This window comes from Delphinapterus leucas, chromosome 19 (genome assembly GCF_059928025.1).
Source record: "Delphinapterus leucas isolate spDelLeu-1000000601 "Yukka" chromosome 19, BTC_Dleu_Yukka2, whole genome shotgun sequence".
Classification (NCBI taxonomy): Eukaryota; Metazoa; Chordata; class Mammalia; order Artiodactyla; family Monodontidae; genus Delphinapterus; species Delphinapterus leucas.
This window is the reverse complement of record NC_143147.1, coordinates 52,939,980-52,966,574: the sequence shown is the minus strand read 5'-3', so window position 1 is coordinate 52,966,574 and position 26,595 is coordinate 52,939,980. Positions and strand designations below refer to the sequence as shown.

The window sequence follows — 26,595 nt, the reverse complement described above, 5'->3', positions numbered from 1 at the left end:
TGGGGTCTGAGGCCATAAGGCTGGACCTCCTCACTCTGGGGGGCCTCCATGCCTATTGTGAAACTGAGCTGTGAAACTCTAGCTTTTCCTGAGCAGCAGATGGAAAGCTAAACCACTTGCATGCCTGAGCCTTGTGTCTACATCTGGACAGAAGAGGGGAAATTGAGCCTTACTCTGATTTTATAAGTTTTCATTTCCTGGGGGATGGTTGTCTAAGAAAGATTTCATCTTTCATTTGAAAATAATCCTGTGGCTTCATTGTTAATTCTTTGCTGTCCCGTAATCCTCCCTGCTCTCTTCTTCCTCTCTTTATCCCTAAATTATGTGGTGTAGTGGGAACTGGGAGAAGGGTAGAGTAGATTTTTCTCTGCGGTTTGCAGAACTTAACTTTCTCTTCCCTTTCAGACATGTTTTGTAGATTGTTTAATAGAGCAGACTCACCCGGAAATCAGAAAGCGCTACGACCAAGATGTGAGTAGAAATTCTGTTGAAGGTTTAGGATGAACCATTCAGAATATACAGGGATGGGTGTCTCTCCTTCCCCTTTCTTCCACCTTCCCACTCTCACTGTAAATAATGATGCATATAATGTGCTGTTTTATAATTGTAATTTCTATTAATAGACCTTAATAAAATAATTTCAATTTTCTCAGAAACATAAAAATACTAGTGTGCAGTATTTTTGGATGATCTGTTCTGTGCTTGGGATCCCTCCTCTGTTCTGATATATCCTGACTTCGATAGCCTATTCTTTCCTGTCATAGTATTAATAGCCTCTCTATAAATATAATACAATTGGACCTTGTTTTCATGATAAATTTAAGCACCTGTGAATGAGGCCAAGTGGGGCTGCAAGTCTCAGTGCAATAAATGTTCAATCTTGGCCAGATTGACTGTTTTGACGTTCAGGGTCCCATGAAGGCCGGATGTGTCTCCCTGTACCACCGTGAAAAATTCAGTGCATTTGATATAATTTAGCTCTTCAGTCATACCTGGTCTTTAGCGACTTCCTCCACTCCCCAAAAAACCACACACCCAGGAGCATTTTCCATCTGGGAGGGTGCTGGCCTCATTGTCTGAAATTTCTGTAGGGGTACCCTGTTTTCTTCCATCTGTTCTCCTCCTGAGGCAGAGACCCTTGAGCTGGGAGGTGGTGAGGGAAAGTGATTGATGGTTTGTGTGGGAGAGGAGTCTGAATTCAGGAGGTAATTACAGTTCTTTTTTTTTTTTTTTTTTAAGCTGTGCTACACTGACATCCTCTTCACAGAGCAAGAGGTAAGTGTGCCTTTGGAAGTCTGATTGTTGTCCACAGCAGGCCCAGCAGTAGTAGTTTTGTACGGAATGTAGAAGAGCTTCACGGTAACATTTTGGTCCATACCACACACCTCCCCACCCTCACTCCCACCCCTCATCTCTTTATCTCCCTGCTTCTCTCGGTCATCCTATGATCTATAACTTGAAGGAGAGCTGGGTAGGCAAACTGTAGGGTAAAAGGGGGGACCCTCCTATCCTGGGCTGGATTTAATTTAGCCAAGTAGGGCAAATGCTAAGAGGTCATGTGTACATTTATGCTGTAAGTTCTGCAGAAGCTAAACATGATTTTTAAAATGACATCGTCCTTAAAATCTGTAACATGACTCCATCCATAACGTTGATCTTTCTGGGGGTAGCTTCTCCTGGAGAATGGGTTCATCTGTCTTTGTGCTTGTCTTCTGTATAAAGGAGTGAGCATACATTTTTGTCTTTCCCATTCCCACTGGTTGGTCTTCCTTTCCATCTGGATCTTTGTCCTCCCCTCTAATCCCTTGTTTCCCCCTCTTCTTTATTTCTGTCTCTCTTAAATGACCACATGGAAAGCACAAGAGTGTAAGTACTGTGATTAACCAAAGGAACCTTGAATGGTGCTGGCATATGTTAAGCACTCAACAGATACTAACTATTGTTTTTTTATGTATATGTTGGACTGGAGTTGTTTTAATACTTATTTTCTGTTACAGCTTTTATAATATATTTTTAAGAAAACCTAAAGTGCTGCAGATTGTTTCTTTTTACTTGTACTGTGCTAAATTATTTTTGTTTACAGTGTATGAGGAGGATAAGATTTGAGGACTCTGGATTCTCTATTAAAGTTTAATACTGCTTTGCTAGCTTGTTCATTTTTTTATTTTTACTTTTTTGTATTTGAACCAACTCCCCATCCCGCGCCCCCGCCGCCCCAGTGCTTTTTAACAGGAAGATTGTTCATCTTTAAGGTCATTCTGGTTAGAGACCTAGGTAAAAATCATACCCATTACAAGGAGAGACATCAGTGTAATTTACTAGCAACTGGAAAGATCCAAGAGCAGAATGAATCCCTCCTGCATAGGAAGAAGCTTTGATCACTCTCGCCCTCTTTCTCTCTGCGACTTTCAGAGGGGTGTTGGCATCAAGAGTACTCCTGTGACAGTAGTCTTGCCAGATACCAAAGGAAAATCCTACCTCTTCAATATCATGGACACTCCAGGTAGGACATTCCTTGACTTTTTACCATCAGAACCCTGTCCTGTTTGTTTCTTTTGCTTCCAGAACAGAGCAGAGCATTATGTCTTTGTTTTTACATTCCCTTGCCTTCATTGAGATAATTTTCTTTTTTCACTGTCTCCTTTGCTTCTAACTAGTTAATTAGCCAGCAGTGTGCTCCAGGCCTTCTATTTTGTTCCTCTCTTGACTCTGCTGTAGAAGATTTAAATTTGGGGGAATCTTATTCACTTACTCATTTCAGCCTGTGTCAGCCCATGCTAGACATTGGGGCAACAAAGCTGAGTTAGACATGGTCCCGGCCTCAGGCAGTCTCAGTCTTTTGAAGGAGACTATGGGAGCACGCACCGATGGCTGGGGGACATGCAGGTTACCATAGAAGCAGCATACCTCACCCTGTGGCTGACTTTCTCTTTGGGAAGGACCAACTCAGGCTTCCCTTTTTTTAAATAGGAAGATTTGGGTTTTGACAGATTGGCCTTCTTTGCCCCATCAGATGCCCGATGCCCTTGTACCTCTCAGCCCCTGACCCCTACCCGCACCCACCAGCACCACCTTGCCAGGAACTGGCTCACGTGCTCCAGGCCCTCCTTTGCCCTCTTTCCTGCTTCCAAATTGTCTTCTGTCCCGCAGAACCCTGTTCACAGCTGATTAGACTGGTTTAGTCTGCGAGTTGAATGTGTTGTGCCCTCCTTGATAAAATGCTTGCTTTATGTTTGGGGGCCTCCTGTATAAAAGCGTAATCCAAGGATGTGACTAACGTAGAACTTGGCACACTGCAGGGAGCTGTGGGGAGAAGAGAAGGCGGTATTTGTGGGTTCACATGCTTTGCAGTGCCCCACAGACCACGTACAAGCTAATCGTGCCTCATCCTGCCACCACACAAGTGGCGACTTACTTGGTATTTGCTTTTCAGGACACGTGAATTTTTCTGACGAGGTCACAGCTGGCTTGCGCATCTCAGATGGAGTGGTCCTTTTCATCGATGCTGCTGAGGGTGTAAGTCTGCGTCAGTTCTCTCAGGACCCCTCTTCCCTGTCATGTTTGCCGCACACAATGGCCAGAGCTCTGAGTGAGCTGGGAATTAGAGAACGTGAGAGTCTGTGGGATTAAGGCTCACCTTTGCTCTAAAATTAGGGCAACAAATGAAAGTCAAAATTAGTTCTCAGTGAGTCCCTCACTCCCTGCCCAGTGAAGCTCACAATGATAGGACCCATTGTCATTCAGAAACACAAAAATGACAAAGGTAAATAAAAGGGAGGGAGGAGAGTTTTAAATGTTAATGAATTTGTCTAAGGTAAAGAGAGATTGGAGTTAAAAGGCCCAAAGATTAGGTAATTTGGCCAACCTCATTCATGTTGTCATCGGTGAGATAGCCAGCACAGGGAGCCAGGGTTACCTTTTTAAAAACTGACTTCATCTTGGAGTAATTTCAAACTTACTGAAAAGTTGCAGTAGTACAGAGAACACCCTCATTTGTAATTCTGTGTCTGTACATGTACATATGCACTCACACGTATGTGTTTTCCCCTTGAACCATTTGAAAATAAAATATTTCAGAATGTATTTCCTAAGAACAAGGACATTCACTTACATAATCATAATACACTTACCAGAATCTGGGAATTCAATGTTGATACAATATTGTTGTACAGATCTTTTTCTGTAGACCTTAGTCAGTCTCACTAATTGTCCCAATAACGTCCTTTATAGAATTTTTTTTCCTAATCCAGGATGATGCATGACATTTAGTTTTCATGTCTCTTTTAATTGGAATTCTTCTTTTACCTTTCTTGGTCTTTTATGACATTGGCATTTTTGAAGTGTATAGGCCATTTATTTTGTAGACTGTCTCTCAGTCAGGGTTTGTCTGATGTTTCCTCATGATTAGGTTCAGGTTATTTGGGGCAGGAATACTGTATCAGCACAGCTGTGTTCTTATTAGTCCATCACATCAGAAGGCCCATGATGTAACCTTATCCCATTATTGGTGATGTTAACTTTGATCACTTGGTTAAGGTGGGTGTACCAGGCTTCTCCAATGTAAAGTTACTGTTTTCCCCCTTTGTAATAACTGATCTGTGGGGCGATACCTTGAGTCTATGTATACATGTTATTCCTTATCAGACTTTACCAGTTTTATCATCCATTGGTCATTCCTAGCTTATTGATGTAATAGTTGCAAATGGTGATTTTCTAACTCTTACTATTTCTTCTATATTTATTGGTTGGAATTCTGTTGTAAGGAAGAGATTTCCCTTCTCCATTTGCTTATTTATTATCCGTATGGATACACGGATTTTTATTTTACTCGGTGGCTTATAATCCACTAGTATCTTTATATCTTTTGATACTCTAGTTATCCCAGATTTGGCTAGTGAGAACTCCTTCAGGCTGGCTCCTTTATCCTTTTGACATGCCCTGTCTTTTTTCAGGCACAAAAAGATGTCCTAGACTCATCTTGTACTTTCCCTGCCCCAGTCCTGGAATCAGCCATTTCTCCATAGAGCTTTGGCTCCTTATAGTGAGGACAGATACTTAGAAACAAAGATCACAGTATGTTCATTGCTACTGGGACACATTGCTTCTAGGACTTTCCACTGAACACAGATAATATACACCCATACGTATCTGTAACTGTTTCTACACATACATATTAAAAACTATTAGCACAGTAGAAGAGAAGAAAAAAATCAATTTATCCTAATACCCACAATTCTATTTCAGCACCACAGCTTCTCCCCAAGCCTTCCTTGGTTCCTTCTCTGGCACTGAGAAACCTGGCTCCCAACATCATCAGTGTATTTATTCATTTCTCAATCCTGCAAGGTCACCTCTTAAAATTCCTGAATCTGCCATTGGGCAAGATACCCTCTGCTTCCCCCCAACAATCTATTTCCTCTTTTCCACATTCTTCATATTTTTAAGTAGCACCTTTTTTGGCTCTGCTCTGGACTGTTCTGCCCTCTTTGCTCTCATCACCACCTTCTGAGCCTTGTATCTCTCAGGTGATGCTGAACACAGAGCGGCTGATCAAGCACGCCGTGCAGGAGAGGCTGGCAGTCACCGTGTGCATCAACAAGATTGACCGGCTGATCCTAGAGCTGAAGCTGCCCCCCACTGATGCTTATTACAAGCTGCGTCACATTGTAGATGAGGTCAACGGATTAATAAGGTAGAGGAACCCTGGGAGTGGACCTCCTGTCCTCGGCGCTCTGGTTTATATAAATCTTAACCTTGAACACCTCTGGGGGCAACTCTGATTCCTTGGCATGCATTGACAAGCTTGTTGGACACAGCTAGAGGCGCATTCTTTGGCTCTGCAGGGATTGACTCTGCCGCCTTGGCCTCGTTAACTCTGCTCCTTAACCAGATATGCAGCTCGCCACACATCCTCAATTTAGTACTGCAGTCAGTACCCTGAGCTCTAGAATCAGTCTCGTCTTCACAGAACCAACCATGTAAAGTTGGGCAGAGTCCTTAAGCTCATAGAGCCTCAGTTTCTGCTTCTGTAAGAAGGGAATAGTAATATTTGCCCAATGAGATGTTACAAGAAATTAAAGACAGCCAATGTAACACACTTAGCACAGTGCTCAGCAGACAGTAGCTGACTGGTGAGTAATGTTAGCTGCTATTATCTTACTGGTACAGACTCAGTAAGAGAAGGAACTGTTGGCCTTTATTTCTTGTTGAAGCTGCTTCTCAACAAGATGGATTTGGGGTTTATGAGTGATGGTTGGGCGACCTTAGAATACAGTACCAAGGTGGCTTTGAAGAATAGCTTAAATATAGTTTTTTTTGGCCACACCGCACAGCCTGTGGGATCTTAGTTCCCCCACCAGGGATCCAATCCGGGCCCCTAGCAGTGGAAGTGTGGAGTCCTAACCACTGAACCGCCAGGGAACTCCCTAAATATATTCATAAAGACAGTTTTATCTGTAGGCTGAAGGATGTACTGGATGACTTTTTGAGGCCCGTTGAAGGACCTGGGAGGAGGCTGTCCTCCTGAGAGAATTCCTCTCCAGCTGAAGATCAGGGACAGTACTCTCGTGGCCGGGGACAGGTTCACCTTCAGACACCCCACCCCTGCCACCCCCCAGTTTGTAATGCTGGTTCTCAACAGGGGTATCTTCTCCCTGTCACTGGAAGGGCTGAGAATGACTGGAGCCCGTATAATGACCGGAGTCCAAAAGATGAAATGATAAACTTCTCTAAAGGGGGGACGGCTTGGACAGGGCTAAATCCTGATCTACCAGAATAGGAAGTCAAGAAGTCACATCTCAACCACCAAACAAGAAATAGCAACATGGGGCTTCCCTGGTGGCTCAGTGGTTAAGAATCCACCTGCCAATGCAGGGGATGCGGGTTCAAGCCCTGGTCCGCGAAGATCCCACATGCCGCGGAGCAACTAAGCCCGTGCGCCACAACTACTGAGCCTGCGCTCTAGAGCCTGCAAGCCACAACTACTAAGCCCACGTGCCACAATTACTGAAGCCCGCCACCTAGATAGAGCCTGTGCTCCGCAATGAAGAGCAGCCCCCACTCGCCGCAACTAGAGAAAGCCCGCGCACAGCAATGAAGACCCAATGCAGCCAAAAAAAAGAAAAGAAATAAAAAGAAATAGTAACATGAACATATTATTTAGAAATATCGAGGTGAATGCTCTAGAAGCACCTTTAAAAGAGTTGAAAGCAATTGCCTCTGGGGACCGTAACTTGGGAGTATGGTAGGGGAGTACTCTTTATAAGCCAGTACTTTTATTTCTAAATTAAGAAATTCCAGGGACTTCCCTGGTGGTCCAGTGGCTGAGACTCTGCGCTTCCAACACAGGGGGCCCGGGTTCGATCCCTGGTCAGGGAACTAGATCCCACATGCCGCAACTAAGAGTTCTCATGCTGCAGCTAAAAAGATTCTGCACGCTGCAACTAAGACCTGATGCAGCCAAATAAATAAATATTTTTTAAAAAGAAAAGAAATTCCGTAAAGCAGGGTGTCAGAAAGGCTAGGGTTGTGGATTTCATCCCTGTGTACAGCTGGTTTTGTTATAAATGCCAGTGAACTTGGGGTGCTGTGGCTTCTGCATGGCTTTTAAGACCGAACGTTTTAACGTGAATTTGTAAAGCAAAGCCAAACAAGGCAATAAAGAGTAGGGCAGTGGGAGCAGGGGCAAAGTTGCTTTTTCTCCATTCATTCATTCATTCATTCATTTACTTACACTGGTGTTTCTGTTTGTGAAATTGAGATTTCTCTAAAATGTTGGATTTCTCTAATCTTATCACATTAGATTAGTTTCCTGTGTTCCAAGGTCTTTGTCTCTGTCCTCCAAGTTTCCCCTTGCCCAGCGCAGTTAACTTCTTAAAGATCACGCAGAATGTTTCCAGCTCTGGGAAATCACTTTGTTACTGGGGGTTAGGGTACAGCTCCATCATGTCACTTTCTTGGACCAGGCTGTTGGCAAAGCTGAGTGTATTACGCAAGCCCCTTCTGAGGGTGAGGGCTGGAAAGAAGCTGTGATATTGAGTCCCTGCGCCCTTCACCCTTGGCATCGCGCCGGCATTGCTGCCCAGCTGGCTCTGCACTCACGGCTGTCTCTGTTTCAGCATGTATTCCACTGACGAGAACCTAATCCTTTCCCCGCTCCTGGGCAACGTCTGCTTCTCCAGCTCCCAGTACAGCATCTGCTTCACACTGGGCTCCTTTGCCAAGATCTACGCTGACACCTTTGGTAAGCTCTGACTGGCAGTCTGTCTCTCCAGCTTCCCCAGAGTCATGTGTGCCTTTCCTGCTGAATGGCTTAGAAATGGGCTTCATGCCAGAGTTCCCTGTCGGAGGGAGGCATTTTATCAAGTGTTGTCTTCACATCTGGGGCCCTTTTTGGCACCTAGGCTCCTTCCTCAGGCTAACTGCTTTCCAAACAATAAATGAAGGATAAAGGTGCCTGGGAAGAAATGGGTGAAGAGGGAGCTCAAGTTAGGAATAAGAATCTCTCCTAGAGTGAAACAGATTTTGTCAAGAAGGAATTATGCATGGCCCCAAAGCCATTCAGGCCTCTTTCTCAGAGATGGAATTTCTCTCACCGGTTGTGCTTCTAGCTGTCTTTCCAACTGTATCCAGGCAGAAGTTTTGTAGGCCCACTTGAGAACTCCAGTTGGATTTGCAGCCCACTGGGACGTCCAGTGGAATGATTTTATAGGCCCCTGGAGCCACAACACCAGAACCCTGGGACCAGCTCCCCAACTCTCAAGAGGTTCCCGTGCGCTCCACCTCTGTGCCTCCCCAGTTCCCTCAGATCTAGTAGGAACCATGTCCTGGGTGTCAGTCTGCAGCCTGTGTGTCTGTACTTCCTCACAGAGGTCTTTGTCACCCCCATTTTTGGAGCTGAGGAGACAGGCTCAGTGAGAGGCCTCGCAGCTAGTCAGCACCGGTGCTGGGGCACCAGTGCTCTCTCCAGCCACTGGTCCTGCCTACTCTAAAACGTGGAAACGTTTGCTCTGGTGAACATAATGGACCAATTGAAACTTGGTCTTTTTTAAAATACGTACATATTTACTGCATCCTTATTTAGAAAAGTGGAAAATGCACTAAAATGTGAAGGAAACAAAATTCACCCATAACCTCATTACCATAACCACTGCAAACATTCTGAGATAGTTCCTTCTTTCTCAGTTCAGTGTTTTACATAAAAGAGATCATATTTTATATATATACATATAGTATAATAGCATAAGGTAAATATTCACTTAGCATTAGATCACAATAATTTGCCTATTAAAATTTATCGATAAAAATGATTTTGTGGGGCTTCCCTGGTGGCGCAGTGGTTGAGAGTCCGCCTGCCGATGCAGGGGACACGGGTTCGTGCCCCGGCCCGGGAAGATCCCGCATGCCGCGGAGCGGCTGGGCCCGTGAGCCATGGCCGCTGAGCCTGCACGTCCAGAGCCTGTGCTCCACAACGGGAGAGGCCACAACAGTGAGAGGCCCGCATACCGCAAAAAAAAAATGATTTTATGTAACTGCCTATTGGTCCGCTGTATAGATATACTATAACTTATTCGCTTTCTCATCATTAGACATATATTTTGGTTGTTTCCAAATGGCTCTTTTTTAAAAAATGTATAGATGGACAGACAGTAAATGAAATTCACCTGAACAAAGTTCCAGGTTATGTTTCTGAATGTTCTTTGTATCAACATATGAAGCAAAATCCAAGACTGTTTCTATAATTATAATGTATTGACGGTTCAGCTTCTGACTGAAAATGGCTCTGAGCCTCAGGAGAGATTATTACTCACCCTTGGAACCCACTGTTAGTTTCCGAAGAAGCCAGCTGTGAGCCCCAGCATCATTATGAAAAGCCATGTATGGACTTCTAGAAAGTCAGCACTGGAAGGAATCAGAGATCACTGAGTCATTCCCCATTGTTTTACATGTGGGAAAACTGTGCCCAGGGACACAGAACTTACTGATGGGGTTGGGACTAGAATCCACTTTGGTGCTTTTTTTATCACATCATCCTGCCAAAATTGATACCATGTCTTCTTACTAGGAACACAAGGCATGATGAATAATCTCTGACTCCTGGGAACTTCATCCAGTGGGTAGACAGAATCCCACAGTGATGAATGACAGTGTAAGGTGGTGTAGGCTTAGTGCCTGGTGGCTGCCGTAGGCAGGTAGAGCTCCAAAGGCCCAGGGGAGGCTGCGTGAAGGAGATGGGGCTTTGACGGTGGAGAGTGGGGAGCCAGGATGTCCAGACTCGCTGGGCTGGGAGGGGAGGCATGGAGGCAGGTGGTGTTGGCCCACGGGCGGCTGTTCAGGAATAGTGGACTGTTCCATCAAGGAGAAGAGTTCAAGTAAAACTACTGGGAGGCTGGGTTGGGACCACATTGGGGAGGGTTGGAATGCGAGGTTAAGGAATTTAGACTTTATCCTGTAGGCAGTTAGGAACTAGTAAAGATTGGGGTGGGGTGATATGTGCAAAGCTGATGGAAGATAGGCCAGAGAGGAAAGGATGAGGGAAGGGACACTTATTTAGACATTTTCGCCAATATGCAGATACGGGATTGCGATTATTGGCTGGATGTTATCTTTGAGGTTGAAAGGGGGCAGGGGGATTGGAGAGGTGTTCACTCATTCTTTGAGTAAGCATGTATTAAACGTCTGTTACGCACTAGGCCTGGTTCTTGTGAGTGCTCGGGCAGCTCACTCCAGGGATTATAATACAGTGTACGTTAAGTGCAGTAATAGAGGTGTGGAAAAGAAACAGCGATTCACAGAGGAGAGAGGGTTAAAGTAACTAATAACGTGGGAAAGAAGGGGAAACGTGGTAATTAACCAAGTGGGCAACAGAGATTTTGAGCTTGGTTGTAGTGCCGATGATGGCCTCACTGAAAGGGAGCGAAAAGTCTGAGAGAACGTGGCTTTAGGGAAAAGGTGATGAATTTCCTCTATGGCTTCTCGAGAAAGAGATTGCAGTCTGACATCTGGGTTAGAAACATCCATGAGACAGCTGGTGATATCAGGGATCTAACTGAATGTTAGAGGAGCTCTGGACTCAGAAGATCTTGAATTTTAAAAGCCACGATTGCTTACTTCAGTCTGATGAGGATCAGCAGTTGCAGTCAAGCTAAAAATATCAATTGGTAAAAGATGACACCACGGTTAGCTTTGGTGTTTTCTCTCCAGAGGGCTGGGTGTGTGCCTTCTAGAGGCTGAGGGCTAGTCGGAGCCCCAGCGTGGTGCTGCAGCTGGGAGGTTGCCCACACTGGCAGCGGAGTAGAGCTTCTGTGGGTCAGGAAGGAATGAAGGAACTACTAAGATCCGCTGCAGGAAGGGGCGGTAACAGGTGCACACAGAGGATAGCATGTAGGCAGTTGAGCCTGTTGCATCAAAGGAAAGGATATAAACTGTATCCTTGTCCATAGCTCAGGCACAGGCTTGCTGGAGATGGAGCTACCTGAGTGCTCATTTTGGCTCCAGCATCGCCTTGTTGACTTTGGACCAGTCGTGTCCCTTGTGCCTCAGTATCCTTGTCTGCCTGCCTGGGTAGAAGCAAATGTCTGGACCTTGGAGGGGAAGGTGCAAGAATTCCTCAGCTAGAAACCACTTGTGGCACATGAAACAATTTTAAACAGTACTTTGCTAGGTAGACTATAATTGTATGGCTTCTCTTATAGGTGACATTAACTACCAGGAATTTGCTAAAAGACTCTGGGGTGACATCTACTTCAACCCCAAGACGTAAGTAGAGTGCAGGAAGTGACTCTCTAGAGGCGTGATCCATTTTCCAAGTAAGTGCAGACAGACAGAGAAAGAGTTCCTAAGATTAAAACCTACTTTTTTATTAGACGTGAACTACCATCTTTTCTCCTCTAAGTGAGCTGACTTCATGAGCTCTAACACGGTGAGAGGCCATTTCCCTTGAAGTCTCCACAGCTCAGCCCAGGCATTTATGAGCGTCATAACCTATGCCCTCTCAGGAGTCTCTGTTTGGAGATTGTATGATCTCACACATTCCTTCCCCTCAAGGCTTGGCCTTGCCCAGATTCAGAAGTTAGGAAATACACCCTTGGGGTTGGTGACACTGCCTTCTCCCTCCTGGGTCTCCCATAACTCTTGATCTCTTCAGGCGAAAGTTCACCAAAAAGGCCCCAACCAGCAGCTCCCAGAGGAGCTTCGTGGAGTTTATCTTGGAGCCCCTCTATAAGATCCTCGCTCAGGTGAGTGTGTCAGGCCCCTGGCTCAGGTCTGCCCTTCTAAGCGCAAGGTGGAAGAGCTGGTGAGCTTGGTCTTCGCCCTGCCCCTGAACCTGATCAGTTTTGTATTAACTCAGTATGAGGAAGTTTGGTCACCAATCTTCTGGATCTAGAACACTACAGTCCTCTAAGTGCTGTTGAGATCAGAGTAAAGGGGGAAGATAGAAAAGAAAAGGCACAGCCTGGAGAAATGTACAAAGATTTTGACTATTCGAAAGAATGTGACACTTGAGAAATTATAGTTTCAGTGATGGGGATTTAACTTAGATATAATTGTTTCACATGAACGTCCTCTAGTTTTTACTTTTATACACATATAAAAATATATTTAAATATATATATATATGTTATTTATACCAGCAGGAAAAGGGGAAAAAACTGGAAATACTTGTTCATTGGTGAGAATCTGATTAAATGAATTACGGTACACCCCGTAAAATGAAGTATTTTGTAGCCATTAAATGAATGGCTGTATGAGCTTGATTCTAATGACTATTCTGGGCACGTATGTATGTGATGTTTGTCAGATTGAAAAGGGTGCATCAGACAGTGGTAATGATGTAGTTAAACATGTGGGATGCTCCAAGCAACTATACGCCAATGAAAATTAATAAATAAACAAACAAACAAACATGTGGGATGCTCCAAAGAAAAGAATATAACATTGCATTTGTATGAATTTGTGCTATCTAAAAGGGTAATAATGTTATACAGGAATTTTCATACATACCTTTCTCCCAAGACAGTTATACTTTATGAATGTTATGTGTTTATGCAAGTGTTTTTTTTGTTTTTTTGTTGTTTTTTTTTATGCAAGTGTTTAATAAGCACTGTGCACAGTGAACACACACACATACACAAAATGTGTGTGGCCATTCCACTGACAAAATAGTAAAACATAGCAACAAGACAAAGTACCACGATTAAAATTTATTAGTGCTGGAAAATACTTGGTGTCTTGTGTGAGACCAGAATGAATTAAAGAAGAAATTTATAGAGTCCGTCTCCGTAGAGTCCTTGAGTCTGCTGAGGATGGTTTAGCTTGGCCCCATCCCGACAGCCGATGGACTGCTAGGTGACCTTTTTTTGGTTCCTTCCAGTGCAGTGATCCTCTAAATCTGAGAAATCTCTAAATAGGGAAGGAAGGGTAAGGGATTTCCTGAGTGAGGTGAGATACTGCTTTTTGGACACCAGGGGGCAGCACTGACAGTCCGTTTGAGAGGGCCAGGTTTATTGGCTGGTGTGGGCATTTAACTGAGCTTGCTACACCCACTGTTGGTTTGAAGTGTAAGTACCAAAGATTTCCCTGAAACCAAATTGATATCCTTGCCAAGAGCTCTCCCTGTAGAAGAGAACCCAGTGCAGTGACCCTTCCTCCTGCCCTTTGGCCCCCCTTGTCCTCTGTAACACCACACTGGGGCTATCATTCGAGCTAACATGGTGTCTGTTTCTGTCACAGGTCGTGGGTGATGTGGACACCAGCCTCCCGAGGACCCTGGATGAGCTTGGCATCCACCTGACCAAGGAGGAGCTGAAGCTGAACATCCGCCCCCTGCTCAGGCTGGTCTGCAAAAAATTCTTTGGCGAGTTCACAGGTAAGGAGCTCGTCGTCATCACCATTTCCTCCACATGTATCATGGGGACCTTTTCCTTACCCCACAGTGGTGTTTGGAGATCTGAGCCTCTTTTAAGTAAACTGCAGGTCAGGATGCAGGGCACCTGGCTTTCTTCCTCGCTGCTTTGCTTAGAGGATGGTACCAAGAATTCTATCTTGGGAAAACAAAAGCAATTAGATTTCCCTACCAGGAGGAACATGCAAGTAAAGGGGATGGGGAAGCAGATTCTGAGGTTCTGGTATTTTTGCCAGAGGGCAGTCAGGAAGGTGGACTCGTGGGTGTGGTAAAATAGTGGGAAAAGCCCCAGGCTGGGACTTGGGAGATGGGTTATAGACTCCAATCTCTCTTTCCCCCAAGCTTCTCTTTCTCATATTTTAGTCACGCAGAAGGCAGATGCTGTAGTAAAACAAGCCCCAGACTGGTTGGGAAAAGACCTGGGTCTTAATCCTACTCTGGCCCTGTCCCATGGGGTGATCCCGGGCCAGCCACTCAATCCTTTTGTCACTCTAATTTCTCATCTGTAAAATAAGGGAGGTGGGAAAGATGATGGCTAAGGGCCCTCTCAGCAACCTCTTGATTCCGAGTCTGGTAGGAATTAGGTATCTGAATCCCTAAAGCGCATAATTTTAATGGTTCATTCTGGGCTGGTCATCATTCTGACATAGGAGACCCCAGCTAAAAGCAGACATGCTAGGCACCCCAAGGTGCCAATGCAGGTTCTCTCTTGTATGGCTTATTGGCTGAAGTTTTTGTCACCTGAGTTCCAAGGAACCACTTAGACCTGCTTCTTGCTCTTCCCTGGCATCAGTGTGATTCCAAATCTCTTAGCAGCATATGCCCAGGAAACAGGGTATCACTTCTGCCTAGAATCATAGGACCATAGCTTTTAGAGCTGAAAAGCAGTCCCCTCACTGTTAGTTTTCTGACCATCATGAGTGGATCAGAACTCCCCACTCCCTTCCCCCATGAGAGTGTATAGTAATGGCTTTCTCTTCTCCCTCCATAGGCTTTGTGGACATGTGTGTGCAGCATATCCCCTCTCCAAAGGTGGGCGCCAAGCCCAAGATCGAGCACACCTACACCGGAGGTGTGGATTCCGACCTCGGGGAGGCCATGAGCGACTGTGACCCTGATGTAAGGGAACGTGGCCCCCCGGTTCTCTGATTTCCGTCCCCTACTGTATGGGAAATACTGTTTTCCAGTCACAGGAGTAATGCCTTCTTTTCTATCCTTACATGGCCCTCCCAGTGGGCGTAGTCAGAATGACCTGAATTCAAAGCCCGATGTTACCACTAATGCTGGTGTGATCTTGAGAACATTGTTTAGGCTTTCTGAGTCTAAGGGTCTTGGTCTATAAAGAGATGATAATAATTTGTATGTGGTAGTTATGAGAAGTAAGTAAGATTAAGCAAGTGTCACGGTTGTGTTTAGCATGGTGCCTGACAGGTAGTAAAGATTCAACGAATGATAACTGATCTTGTCAGTCCTGGCTTTTAATTTTTGATTGATTAATTGATTGATTGCCGCACAGCACACGGGATCTTAGTTCCCTGCCCAGGGATCGTACCCGTGCCCCGTGAAGTGGAAGTGCGGAGTCTTAACCACTGGACTGCCAGGAAAGTCCCAGTCCTGGCTTTTAAAAAAACCTTTCCTAGTCATTCCTTAGGCAATCTAGTTTCTTGGCATAAACGTTACAGCCAGTCGAGAATTGTGAGTTACTTCTTTGGAGGAAATTTGGGGCAAGTTAGTCTTATAATCTTGCAAGTTAAAAGTGCCATTCTACCATCCTAAACCTGCTTCTCTTTCCCAGTGCCCTCATCCCCCCCAAGAAAAAGGAAGATTTTTTTTGCTATGCCTGTGACATCTATTAACTAAGCAGGGGTGGGCCTTGGTTGGAATTGTCCCAGGAGATTGCCACATCTTCTTCTTGGTCTGGGCTGCCTTCTCGTGGAGCTCACGTCATTGCTAACAAGGAAGGTGGAGACAGTGGTGCTTACCCAGAGAGTCTATGTGGTTGAGGCTACACCCTGTCCCCACCTCCAGGGTCCCCTGATGTGCCATACTACCAAGATGTACAGCACAGATGATGGAGTTCAGTTTCATGCCTTTGGCCGGGTGCTAAGTGGCACCATCCATGCTGGGCAGCCTGTGAAGGTACTGGGAGAGAACTACACCCTGGAGGATGAGGAAGACTCCCAGATATGCACCGTGGGCCGCCTTTGGATCTCCGTGGCCAGGTACTGCCAACCAGGGCCCCTAGGGGCATGCCTGGGCCTCTGCACTGGAACTGCCCCAGCGAGCTGAAAGGGGTGGTCCTCCTTGGAAACACAGTAGCTGCCTGGCCCTATCTTACCCCCCTATGATGGCGGTAAGATGGACACTCCTTCAGCAGATCTGTTGACTTCTGGTTCTTACTATCCAAGGTTGCTAGGGTCACAAGGCAGCTACTGTTGAGATAATGCCAAGAGCCCTGCCTTTGCCTTTTGGATGGTTTGTATAAACTCTTGTAGCAGGATTTCCATGTTCACTCATCTTAATCTTGTCTTCCTCTTCTGTGTTCTTTAAATCATAACCTTTATGTTTCTTCCAAAGAAATTATTTCCCAAACTCCACTGACTATTTTTTGACTAAGATAAAGACTTGCTGGATCCCTTGTAGCATCCCAGTCTGCAGAATTAAACTTTGCTTGCGTGTCTGGGCTGCTCGTCAGTTCATCAGTTTGGCGTTTTAGCTAGAAAGCCGAACCGAGGCTGTCCTGTTCCTAGGGTGGCTGCTGCTCCTTGCCAACAGCCCCTTTTCCCTCCAAGTTCACCCCATTCTCTAGAAGGCAGAAGAAAATTAAAGAGCTAGGAGAGTTGCAGTATCTTCCGTGGTGCTTTTGGCATCTCCTTACATTCTACCCCTTGGGCAGTGGTTTGCTTACTTCCAACATCTAACTGGAATTAGATTTGCCTGTTCTGTCCTCATGTTATACCTTGCATTTTTCTTTCATGGCATGCATCAGTTTGTAACCACATATATGTGTGGCTATATGATTGATTGTTTATCGCATCCCTCCCCTGCTAGAATGTATCTGTTTTGCTCACCCTGCTCCTGGCTCAGTGCCTGGCACAGAGCAGGTGCTCAGTAAATTTTTATGGAATGAATAACTACTCTGGAATACTCTGCCCAAGTTCCATTGCTGCTTATTGGATGCTGCTCCAGGTACCACATCGAAGTGAACCGTGTTCCTGCTGGCAACTGGGTTCTGATTGAAGGTGTCGATCAACCAATTGTGAAGACCGCGACCATAACTGAACCCCGAGGCAATGAGGAGGTAGAGTTTTGGAAGAGGCAACCTGATTGGCTTAAGCTAGAGGGTGACAAGGAGCCACAGCACACGTGAGCAACAAGCAGCAGAACACGCAGGGCATGAACCCGGAGTCACTGCTGCTTCCTGCTGCCAGGCCTCAGCATGGGCTCAGCCTTCCAGATCTGACCCTGCTGGATTCTCCTTGTACTGAATGCTAGGAATTAGAAGGGATCCTTTTATTCTTTCCCTCCTCTTTTTGTTCTGCCAACATATGTGGGAATAAATGGCCCTTCAGGTTGCCTCCAAGCAGCGCCCTGGCTCCAGGTGGGGGGGATAGTCCACTCCCCAGCAGGTCCTCAGCTTCTCCCTGACCTCTGCACTGTCTGTGCCTGCTCAGGGCAGGTGTCCTCACTGCTCTGCATTTTGGGTCTCAGGCTCAGATTTTCCGGCCCTTGAAGTTCAACACCACATCTGTTATCAAGATTGCCGTGGAGCCAGTCAACCCCTCTGAGCTGCCCAAGATGCTGGACGGCCTCCGCAAGGTCAACAAGAGCTATCCGTCCCTCACCACCAAGGTAGGCCCGAGGCAGCAGTCTCTGCCGAGCCCTGTGTGCCCAGGCTGAGGGGTCTGTGCTTGTGCCGCACTCTGCTACCTGTCCATCGGGCGGCTCTGATCTGCTGCTTCCGGCAGCCTACATCAGGAACTGGTCCCTGTCTGTTAATTGTCATTTGAAGGCAGTACAAGACCCCTGTTTGTGTGTATGGGCCTGTATGCACGTGTGTGTGCATCTTACACAAGCGTCTTTAGATAGGAAAGGTGATTCCTGGAAAGTACACTTTGAATTGATTTTCCAGAAAACACACAGGGAAAAGTGAGTCACTCTGAGCCTGCCAGCATAGCTTTCTGAGGAGTTGGCCAGGGCTACAGGGTCAGCTTATATCCACAGACAGAGCAGGGTTTTCCCTAAATGGCTAAGGTGTTAATTCAGTCCGTGACCTCACACCCAGTAGCACTGTGCTCAGTGGTCCGGGTGTCTTGAGGACTGACTCATAGGTCACTGCTCCCCACTGATCCTTCCTGAAGAGGCTGGAACCAACCAGTGGCTTTTCTGATAGTGGGCTTGGGCACCTCCTCCTGGGTTCTAGCCTTGATGCTGTCTCTGTCTGCTATTGCTGCCACAAGAGAGTCCAGGCTGTGACCACCAGGGTCCTTGTGTTTCAGGTGGAAGAATCTGGTGAGCACGTGATCCTGGGTACTGGGGAGCTCTACCTGGACTGTGTGATGCACGATTTGCGGAAGATGTACTCGGAGATAGACATCAAGGTAAAGCAGCCGCTCCTTTCTTTGGCGCCTGCTTGGCCAGGAGCTGGGCTCACAGCTCCAGGCTGATTTTACAAGCAGCCAAACCCTTGAGTCCCCAGGAAGCCCAAGGGGAGAAGGGTGGTCCAGGGGAGGAGATCTGCGTGGGAAAAGCATGACCTGTTGCTCCCTGTGGGAAGGATTGGAAATCCGGTTTGCCTCCTTCTGTGGGGATTATTCTCAGTGTCAAACATTCAGAGTCAAGCCTCCCAAGCCAAAGTTATTCTTGATCTTTTGTTAAGAAAATGGCTGCACAGCTAAGCCATCTGTGGTGATTAGGGCTCAGAGTGGATGGTTTCGAGGAGAGCGTGGGGACTGGCTCTTCTGGACTTGTGGTGAGGTCTTAATGTAGCCCCTCAGTTAAACTGCCCGTCGCACAGCCTTGGTCTCAGTGGACAGACATATTTTCTCCAGGGCCATGGGTGGTGGTCATGGGAGTGAGTGCCCTCAAGTGCCCCTCTTAGCCCAGGGCTGGTGCTGTAGAAGACGCTGCGTTTTTCCGGGAGTAGGCCGTGTGGGGGCTTCTGGGAGGAGCTGTGCTGCCCCGAGGTCGTGGGCTGAGGATGGAACAGGCGCTCACCAGTCAGTCTGTCGAGGCAGAGCTCTGACAGACCCACGGTGTTCAGTGAATGCTGGTGGGACGGCTATATGGTTGTTGGAAGGTACCTTGGGAGACTATAATGTAGGCCCTAAACTGATCTCCACTTACTCTTGGCTCAGGAATATAAATCGTGCACTACACTAAGTTTTCCAGGCTTCTTAGTTTAGGTGCAGACGTTTAGCCTCAGGCTGCTACGGTACTTGTCACTAACACTGATCAAGACAGGGGTTCTCTGGGCTTCCCTGGTGGCGCAGTGGTTGAGAGTCCGCCTGCCGAGGCAGGGGACACGGGTTCGTGCCCCGGTCCGGGAAGATCCCACATGCCGCGGAACGGCTGTGCCCGTGAGCCATGGCCGCTGAGCCTGCGCGTCCGGAGCCTGTGCTCCGCAACGGGAGAGGCCGCAACAGTGAGAGGCCCGCGTACCGCAAAAAAAAAAAGACGGGTTCTTGCAGAGGTAGCGTCAGGGGAACCTTGGAATCCCCTCTGGCAGAAGGTTGTCCTCCCAACAGTTAGACCTTGCCTAACAGTTTATTTTGTTTCTCAGGTGGCTGACCCCGTTGTCACATTTTGTGAGACGGTCGTGGAAACATCCTCCCTCAAGTGCTTTGCTGAAACTCCCAATAAGAAGTAAGCTGGGGGTCATAGTGACCCTGGGACTCACACAGGTAGAGGCCCCTAAGTCTTGGGATGAGGGTGCTTAGGGTACTTGAGTTTTACCCCAGCCCTCTCATTGTGCCTTTGGACATGAGGCTGTGGAATTCTTTGCCTTAGTTACTCCCAGTGGTTTCGTAATTGCCACTTTTTCTCTCTGTATAACATGACCATCTTAAAATTTTCCCTAGCAGCAACTCTACTGTTTCACCGTTTAATAACTAACACTGTTTAAAGCTTTTTTAAAAAATGCCCCAAATTTTACTTTTTGAAAGAGTGATAGATTCAAATGTAAGAAGATGAGCCCTTTTTGCTCTACTCTGCTCCTGTGGCTTTCACTGATGTCACTGCCTTAGCTCTTTCCTTTGTCACGCTTTCTTAGGAACAACCCTTCTGACCCTGCTCAGAACCCACTTCCTTTCTGACTAGAGGGTCAACCTGCTGACCCTCCTCATTACCCATTTCCTTTCTGACTAGGAACAAGATCACCATGATTGCTGAGCCTCTTGAGAAGGGTCTCGCTGAGGACATAGAGAACGAGGTGGTCCAGATCACGTGGAACAGGTGAGAATGTGGCTCTGATTCCAGGGCCGAACAGCTTACCTGATGAGTCTCTAGCACGACACATCCCTCCCTCTAGGAATTGATTTTGTCTCCACTGTCCTGGCACAGTGTAGGTAGGCTGAGGCGACTGTCATCCAGAAAAGCAGGATCTGTGGCCTCAGGAACGGGCAAGCACAGAGCTGTCTGACATGACCATTTTCTCCTCCTCCCCCAGGAAGAAGCTGGGAGAGTTCTTCCAGACCAAGTACGATTGGGATCTGCTGGCTGCCCGTTCCATCTGGGCTTTCGGCCCTGATGCCACCGGCCCCAACATCCTGGTGGATGATACCCTGCCCTCTGAGGTACAGAAGAACTAATGGAAGCCCTGTGGCCTTCTCTTAGCTCTTGAGTGGAAGAAACTACAAAGTGTTCTTATTTTTCCCGAAAGTATTTTGTATCTTCTGGTGAAGAAGAGTATTCTTTTACTGGTGTACCTACCTCCTTCTCCCTCTAAACTCTTCGGCTGTTGCCAGGGTCACTGCTAAGGGGCCCTCATGTTTTGTGCAGGTGGACAAGGCTCTTCTCGGCTCAGTGAAGGACAGCATCGTTCAAGGTTTCCAGTGGGGAACCAGGGAGGGGCCCCTCTGTGATGAGTGTAAGTCCACCAGCGCCTCTGCCTTTGCCACCCCAGGCCTCTAGGGTCCTTGCATCTGGGTGTATGAGGTGGGATGGGCTCATCTTTGGGACCCAGTAGAAGCAGCAGCTTGGGGCCTACAGGGCCTTCCCATGTCCTGGGCCAGCTTCCTCCCTTCTCCTTCCCTATTCTGGTGCTACTGCTTGGTACATCTTAGAAATGGAAGTCACGTCTAGATTGACATTTGCTCCTCATTTCTGGAATGTGTTTCAGGAAGGGTATCGGGGGGATGGGATTGGAGTGGTTTATAGACCAGGACTGGACTTAGTAGGAACAAATGTGCAATTCCTAGAACTTATTCTACATCCCAAAATAATTAAATATCTGGAAAAGAAACACATAAACTTCTAGGGACACGTTATGCTGTCTGAACGTGGCCTGAAACCAACTCTGAGAACATATGCTTCCCTTCACACCTCCGCATATGCTATTAGAACGCGCGTCTGCAGGCTGATTCTGTACCATATCTACAAGATAGCTGCAGTGCTGCAGGAGGCTCCCTGCTGCTCTGCCCGTGCGCCCTTGACTAGCACCAGAACCACTCAGCGGTCAGCTCCCCCTTCTCCTTTCCAGTGATTCGAAATGTCAAGTTTAAGATCCTGGATGCAGTCGTTGCCCAGGAGCCCCTGCACCGGGGCGGGGGCCAAATCATCCCCACGGCCAGAAGAGTCGTCTACTCTGCCTTCCTCATGGTGAGCGAGTAGGGCTGTCCTGCCGCAGGGTATTAAGTGGGGCCTCGAGGCTACTGTCCCCCAGCCTTCTCTTTACCTGGGTTCTTGGTCCTCAGCCTTCCCCAAGCTGAGGAACCCTTCCTTCTGGCTCTCTTGCAGGCCACCCCTCGTCTGATGGAGCCCTACTACTTCGTAGAGGTCCAGGCCCCCGCAGATTGTGTTTCTGCTGTTTATACTGTCCTGGCCAGGCGCAGGTGAGCCGCCCAGGCACGTAAGGGAGGGGGCAGCGAGCAAGCTGCCCAGCAAGAGGGAACCTCGCTGTGGAGGAGGAGGGACTGGACCCCACACTCTCCACTTCTGAAACCAAGGTTTTTAGAAGGAAGCAGGGAAGGAATGAGGCAATCCCCAGCCTTACCACAGATTATAATTTGAGATTTCTCCTTGGGCTTCCCCCTCAGAGAGCTCCTGCGGCAAGTATTCCTTGGGTGTGTCCGTGGTGGGCATGTCTACAGGTCCTTGTCTCGTCAGTGTTGTGCTGTTGCCCAGAGGTTGCTGCCCCTTTGACTTCCACAGGGAACTATGCCAAGACCCGTTTCTGCCCTCCGTAGCGCACTTGTGGCTATTCTTTCTTTGATGGTCAACATTTGGGGGTACACTACTTCTCTGCTTTTGGCCTCTTCAGGACTAGGGACTCAGCCTTTGTTTTTCTGTCTCAGGGGGCATGTGACTCAGGATGCACCCATCCCAGGCTCCCCTCTCTACACCATCAAAGCTTTCATCCCCGCCATCGACTCTTTTGGCTTTGAGACCGATCTGCGGACTCACACGCAGGGGCAGGCCTTTTCCTTGTCTGTCTTCCACCATTGGCAGGTAAGGAAAGAACGCAGGCTGGTCCCCCCCTCTGCAGGGCCATCCCCGCTGACCTGTTCCTCTCCAGGCCCCAAGGGGGATCGCCAGCATCCTAGATAAGGGCCCTGCTTCTAGGCCGGATGCTCTGGGAGGTCGGCCTGGACCATCTGATGAAACCACTCTGCCTTTCAGATCGTACCCGGTGATCCTCTGGACAAGAGCATCGTCATCCGTCCCTTGGAGCCGCAGCCAGCGCCCCACCTGGCCCGAGAATTCATGATCAAAACCCGTCGTAGGAAGGTACGTGTCCCTCAGACCCACGGCCTTCCCTCCACCCACAAGGGTCTCGCCAGGAGTTGGATCTCTCTTCATTTCTTGCTTTTGGAGCCTTCTCCCAAAGACTGAAAGCATTTCACAGCACAGCGTGGAGAGTCATGATCTGTATAGGCTTCAGGCAATCAGACCCGGGGCCGCGTGCCTGGGAAGGGAGCGCCTTCCCCTGCCCTGGGACAGTACCCTAAAGGCAGGGCTCCCGAAGCAGCTCAGCCGACACTTGACCCCCACCCGCTCCCCGCACTCAAGCACAGCTCGGTCACGCAGGGCTCATCCTTGCATTTGCCCCACTCTGCAGGGCCTGAGTGAAGACGTCAGCATCAGCAAGTTCTTCGATGATCCTATGTTGCTGGAGCTCGCCAAGCAGGATGTTGTGCTCAATTACCCCATGTGAGCGCCCGGACACCTGGCGGCTCCTACTGCCTGCGCGGGGCTGCATCCTGGACTTCGGAGCTAGGACCTGGTGGGGCTCGGACTCCGTGCTGTCAGAGCGTGTCTGGGACTGCTGTGGCCGCCCTTAACAAGCCCAGAGCCTCCAAGCCTCCAACCCAGACGGAGGAGCATTTGGCTTCCTGGTTCCTCCTGTGGCCTCTGCCTGGCTCCATTCCCAGAGAACAGAGAGGATCTTGGGCCCAGGGAACGAGAAGGGGATGGAAGTGTTGAAGCCCAAGGGGGCCCTGTCCTCAGGATTTACGTGGATTTTTATTTTATTTTATTTTTTTTGTATAACAGTTTGACCTTAGACATGGTTTATAAATGAACAGAACATTCTGACCTCTGCCTTGCTCCGTTCTTTTCATCCCCACCGCTCCGCCCCCTTCCCTCCAGCACAGGCTCATCCTGGCACTTGGGTTCTGGATCTGTGTTGTCTCCCATGAGGCCGCACTGACTCTGCTCCCAGCTGCAGCCTTCTTCCTGCCTGGTCCCCAGGGAGGCGGCCTGTTGGGGGAGGAACGCCTGCCTCTTCACTCAGTGTTCCCATGAGCACTGGGGCCTCTTTACTGTCCCCAGCTCCCATTCCTGGTGGATGGCACCTGAGGGGGCTTGGGAGTTGTTGGGTCTCTGGGATCAGAGGGCTGCACCTCCTCCTCTGCCCCTGAGGATTCTCCTTGCCCTGGAGCTGGTGCCAGAACTCCGATTTCCAGCCCTTGGCTCTAAGTCCTCCTACCAGCCACTACCAGTCCCTTACTCTGCTCTCGTCTACGTGAAGAAGAGACTTGATTTGCCTCAAACTCCTTTATTAGGTGCATACCAGGGGTTGATCGAAGAGGTCTGACTGCCCCAGGCCTATAGGAGTCCCACTTCTCCCCAGCATCCTGCGTGGTTCTCTTGACGTAGTCTCTGTACATCGTGTACACAGCACCTGTGTGAGGGAGAAGGGAAAAGGCCCCATGACATCACACCCTCCACCCATCCTCTGGCTCTCTCAGGTGTTCCAGAGTCCTGGGGGTCCAACAGTAGCTATCCCCTTGAGAGTCCAGCTTTGCTGCTTATCTTTCCGCCCTAGGTCACAACAGCTGCTACAAACACCTGGCTGCACAGCCTGGGGAAACAGCCCATTTAACACTTGACAAAGTACTTTCACGTATATTATCTGTCTGAGAAACCTCACGGCAGTACATGAGGGAGGCAAGCTGGGGTGGTTATCATCATATCGCACGTGGGGAAACTGAGAGAAAGATTTGTCCACTGTCGCACAGCTAGTAAGTAGCTGTCTGCCTTTTGATCCAGAGAGGAAAAGAAATTCAGCATAGGTTCTGCTGCATGGATTTTCTCGTTTCTAGGACAAACAAAACAGACTGTGCATCTTCCCCTGGAACACAGGAAATTAAACAGGGAACCCTGAAACTGTCTCGGTATGAGGGCCTCACCAAGGACTTGCTGTGGAGCCTGGTGTAGGGAACAGGGACTGAACTCATGGTCCCTTAACTGTCAGGACTCACAGCCAGATTTTGCCTAACCAGTTTTGCCCTCATTCTCCCGTGACCCCACCAGCTACTCACCCAGCGTGGTCACACCCACAGCACAGGCCTGTGCTGCCACTCGGGTGTGAATCAGGCGTGTGGCCATCCTGGTGGAACCACGAGGCTTCAGCCGGTAAATCCTGTACGCTGCCACCACCACGCAGCCTCCTAAGCCTACGCGGGCAGAGAACGCGACCCCTCGGACCTCAGTCACCGAGGACATCGCTCTCCTGGTGAAGAGACACCTCACTAGGCAGGCTGGGCACCTGGACCATCAGCTGCCTTCCTGCTGCTGCTGTGGGGCTGCAGTGGGGTGAGGAGAGGCTGTCATTAGAACATTGAGTTGTTTCTTCTCAGATATTTACAAAGTGCTTCCCTCCAATGACTCCCCTCCTCCCTGTACAAACAGCCCATCATCATGACTCTCCCAGCCCCCTTAGCTCTTCTCCAACTGCTGCCGGCCCCCACAGCTGTTCTAACCTCCCAGGGCCAGGGGGAAGGGAGCCCTGGGGGACCCCAAACTGCTCTGCCCATCCTGACGCTGGTGTTGGTATCCCATGCGCTTTGTTGGCTGCCACCTCCAGCCATCCAGACTCCTTCGTTTCATCGTCAGGATGTGTCCCTTAGCCCCTCGGCACCGTTGCTGTCGGTTCACTTCTCTTCTAGCTGTTGATTATTTGATGGGTAGGACCACTTGAGTTCTGTGCTTCATTCTTTGAAAAGACTAGGAGACATGCTCTCTGAGAGAAGGCCCCCTCCTCGCCTCCCATTCCTTCGTCTCCGACTCACCTATAGGCACCAGCAGAGACTCCCTGGTCTTCCTCAGGAACTTCTCAGACATGCTGTCCTCACCCTCAGGTGATGCCCACCAGCCTTTGTTAGCAGACATGATCCTGCCCCCAGATGTTAGCAGCTGGGGCTCCTAGGCTTCAAAGCAGTCCTAGAAGGAGGCAGGAAGAACTCCAATTCCCAGTCAACGGTGGGAGGGAAGGAGTGGACTGCTGAGACCTCTCTTACCATGCCCAACACAGACACTACTTAAAAAGATGTCCTGGGTGTCCTGTCTCAGACGGCTGGAGCCATTTCTCGGTCTCTTCCTCCCAACATCTGCCTCTTGTCCAGATCATTCCAGCTTCACTGTTTTCTCTGCCTCCCCCTCTACCATCTGTGTCCCTCTGGGTGTGATCCTTGAGCCAAGGAAAGCAGCTGGAAAAATCCACAGATGAGGGTGGGAGGAACAGGCCTTTAACCTTGGGTCCCCCACTGGCCTTGAGTCTGTGATGGTTGTCCCTGATGGAGCTGCAGAAGAAGATCTGGCCCCAGGCAGCCAGAGCCATCCCAGTGTTACAGCACCGGTTACCGAATCACCAGAGCCAGAGATTGAAACGATTAGGCATGGATCTGTGTATAATTTTGTGTGTAGATTTTGGATGTTAAGGCTAATGGAACAAATTCTGGTCCCTGAGCTGTTCCCCTGTCTCTAAGTCCATCTCTTGACAGGTTCTTTGCAGGTACCAACCCCCTGCCTTATCCCTGCGCTGGAACCCCTATGGCTCTAATTGCTAACCTTGTAAATGTCTGCTCTGATCAAAAACTAGATGGAGTCCCAGAGTCCTGGTCCTTAGACCAGGGGTTCTGCCTGCCGGTTGCCTTCTAAGTCTAACCACGAGACAAAGTCCCTGCTTGAGGCGACTTCTATTCCTAGTTGCCTCTCCTCTCCTGGAGGAGCAAAGACTGCTGGCCTCACAG

At 48.4% G+C, this 26,595-nt stretch overlaps 2 protein-coding genes across 2 annotated transcripts in view; one reads left to right on the top strand and one right to left on the bottom strand.

Annotated features, from left to right (window-relative positions):
* Nucleotides 1-23,656, top strand: part of EFTUD2 (elongation factor Tu GTP binding domain containing 2) — a 33,006-nt gene extending 9,350 nt beyond the window's left edge. The window contains exons 6-28 of the mRNA XM_022565113.3: nucleotides 406-471; nucleotides 1,240-1,275; nucleotides 2,413-2,503; nucleotides 3,434-3,516; nucleotides 5,526-5,692; nucleotides 8,118-8,242; nucleotides 11,694-11,757; nucleotides 12,146-12,236; nucleotides 13,732-13,867; nucleotides 14,895-15,022; nucleotides 15,932-16,125; nucleotides 17,093-17,204; nucleotides 17,615-17,755; nucleotides 18,403-18,504; nucleotides 19,686-19,768; nucleotides 20,270-20,356; nucleotides 20,571-20,697; nucleotides 20,903-20,990; nucleotides 21,603-21,721; nucleotides 21,860-21,954; nucleotides 22,417-22,570; nucleotides 22,742-22,849; nucleotides 23,181-23,656. Coding sequence (XP_022420821.1) covers nucleotides 406-471; nucleotides 1,240-1,275; nucleotides 2,413-2,503; nucleotides 3,434-3,516; nucleotides 5,526-5,692; nucleotides 8,118-8,242; nucleotides 11,694-11,757; nucleotides 12,146-12,236; nucleotides 13,732-13,867; nucleotides 14,895-15,022; nucleotides 15,932-16,125; nucleotides 17,093-17,204; nucleotides 17,615-17,755; nucleotides 18,403-18,504; nucleotides 19,686-19,768; nucleotides 20,270-20,356; nucleotides 20,571-20,697; nucleotides 20,903-20,990; nucleotides 21,603-21,721; nucleotides 21,860-21,954; nucleotides 22,417-22,570; nucleotides 22,742-22,849; nucleotides 23,181-23,276 — 2,493 coding nt within the window. The 3' untranslated portion in view covers nucleotides 23,277-23,656. The remainder of the gene's footprint in view (nucleotides 1-405; nucleotides 472-1,239; nucleotides 1,276-2,412; nucleotides 2,504-3,433; nucleotides 3,517-5,525; nucleotides 5,693-8,117; nucleotides 8,243-11,693; nucleotides 11,758-12,145; nucleotides 12,237-13,731; nucleotides 13,868-14,894; nucleotides 15,023-15,931; nucleotides 16,126-17,092; nucleotides 17,205-17,614; nucleotides 17,756-18,402; nucleotides 18,505-19,685; nucleotides 19,769-20,269; nucleotides 20,357-20,570; nucleotides 20,698-20,902; nucleotides 20,991-21,602; nucleotides 21,722-21,859; nucleotides 21,955-22,416; nucleotides 22,571-22,741; nucleotides 22,850-23,180) is intronic.
* HIGD1B (HIG1 hypoxia inducible domain family member 1B) lies at nucleotides 23,303-26,250 on the bottom strand. The gene is made up of 3 exons (XM_089901323.1): nucleotides 25,636-26,250; nucleotides 24,886-25,020; nucleotides 23,303-24,245 (listed from the first exon to the last, which is right to left on the bottom strand). The coding sequence occupies exons 1-3, from the start codon at nucleotides 25,733-25,735 to the stop codon at nucleotides 24,037-24,039; spliced, it is 444 nt and encodes a 147-aa protein (XP_089757449.1). The 5' UTR covers nucleotides 25,736-26,250; the 3' UTR covers nucleotides 23,303-24,036.
* Between the last annotated feature and the right edge of the window lie 345 nt (nucleotides 26,251-26,595).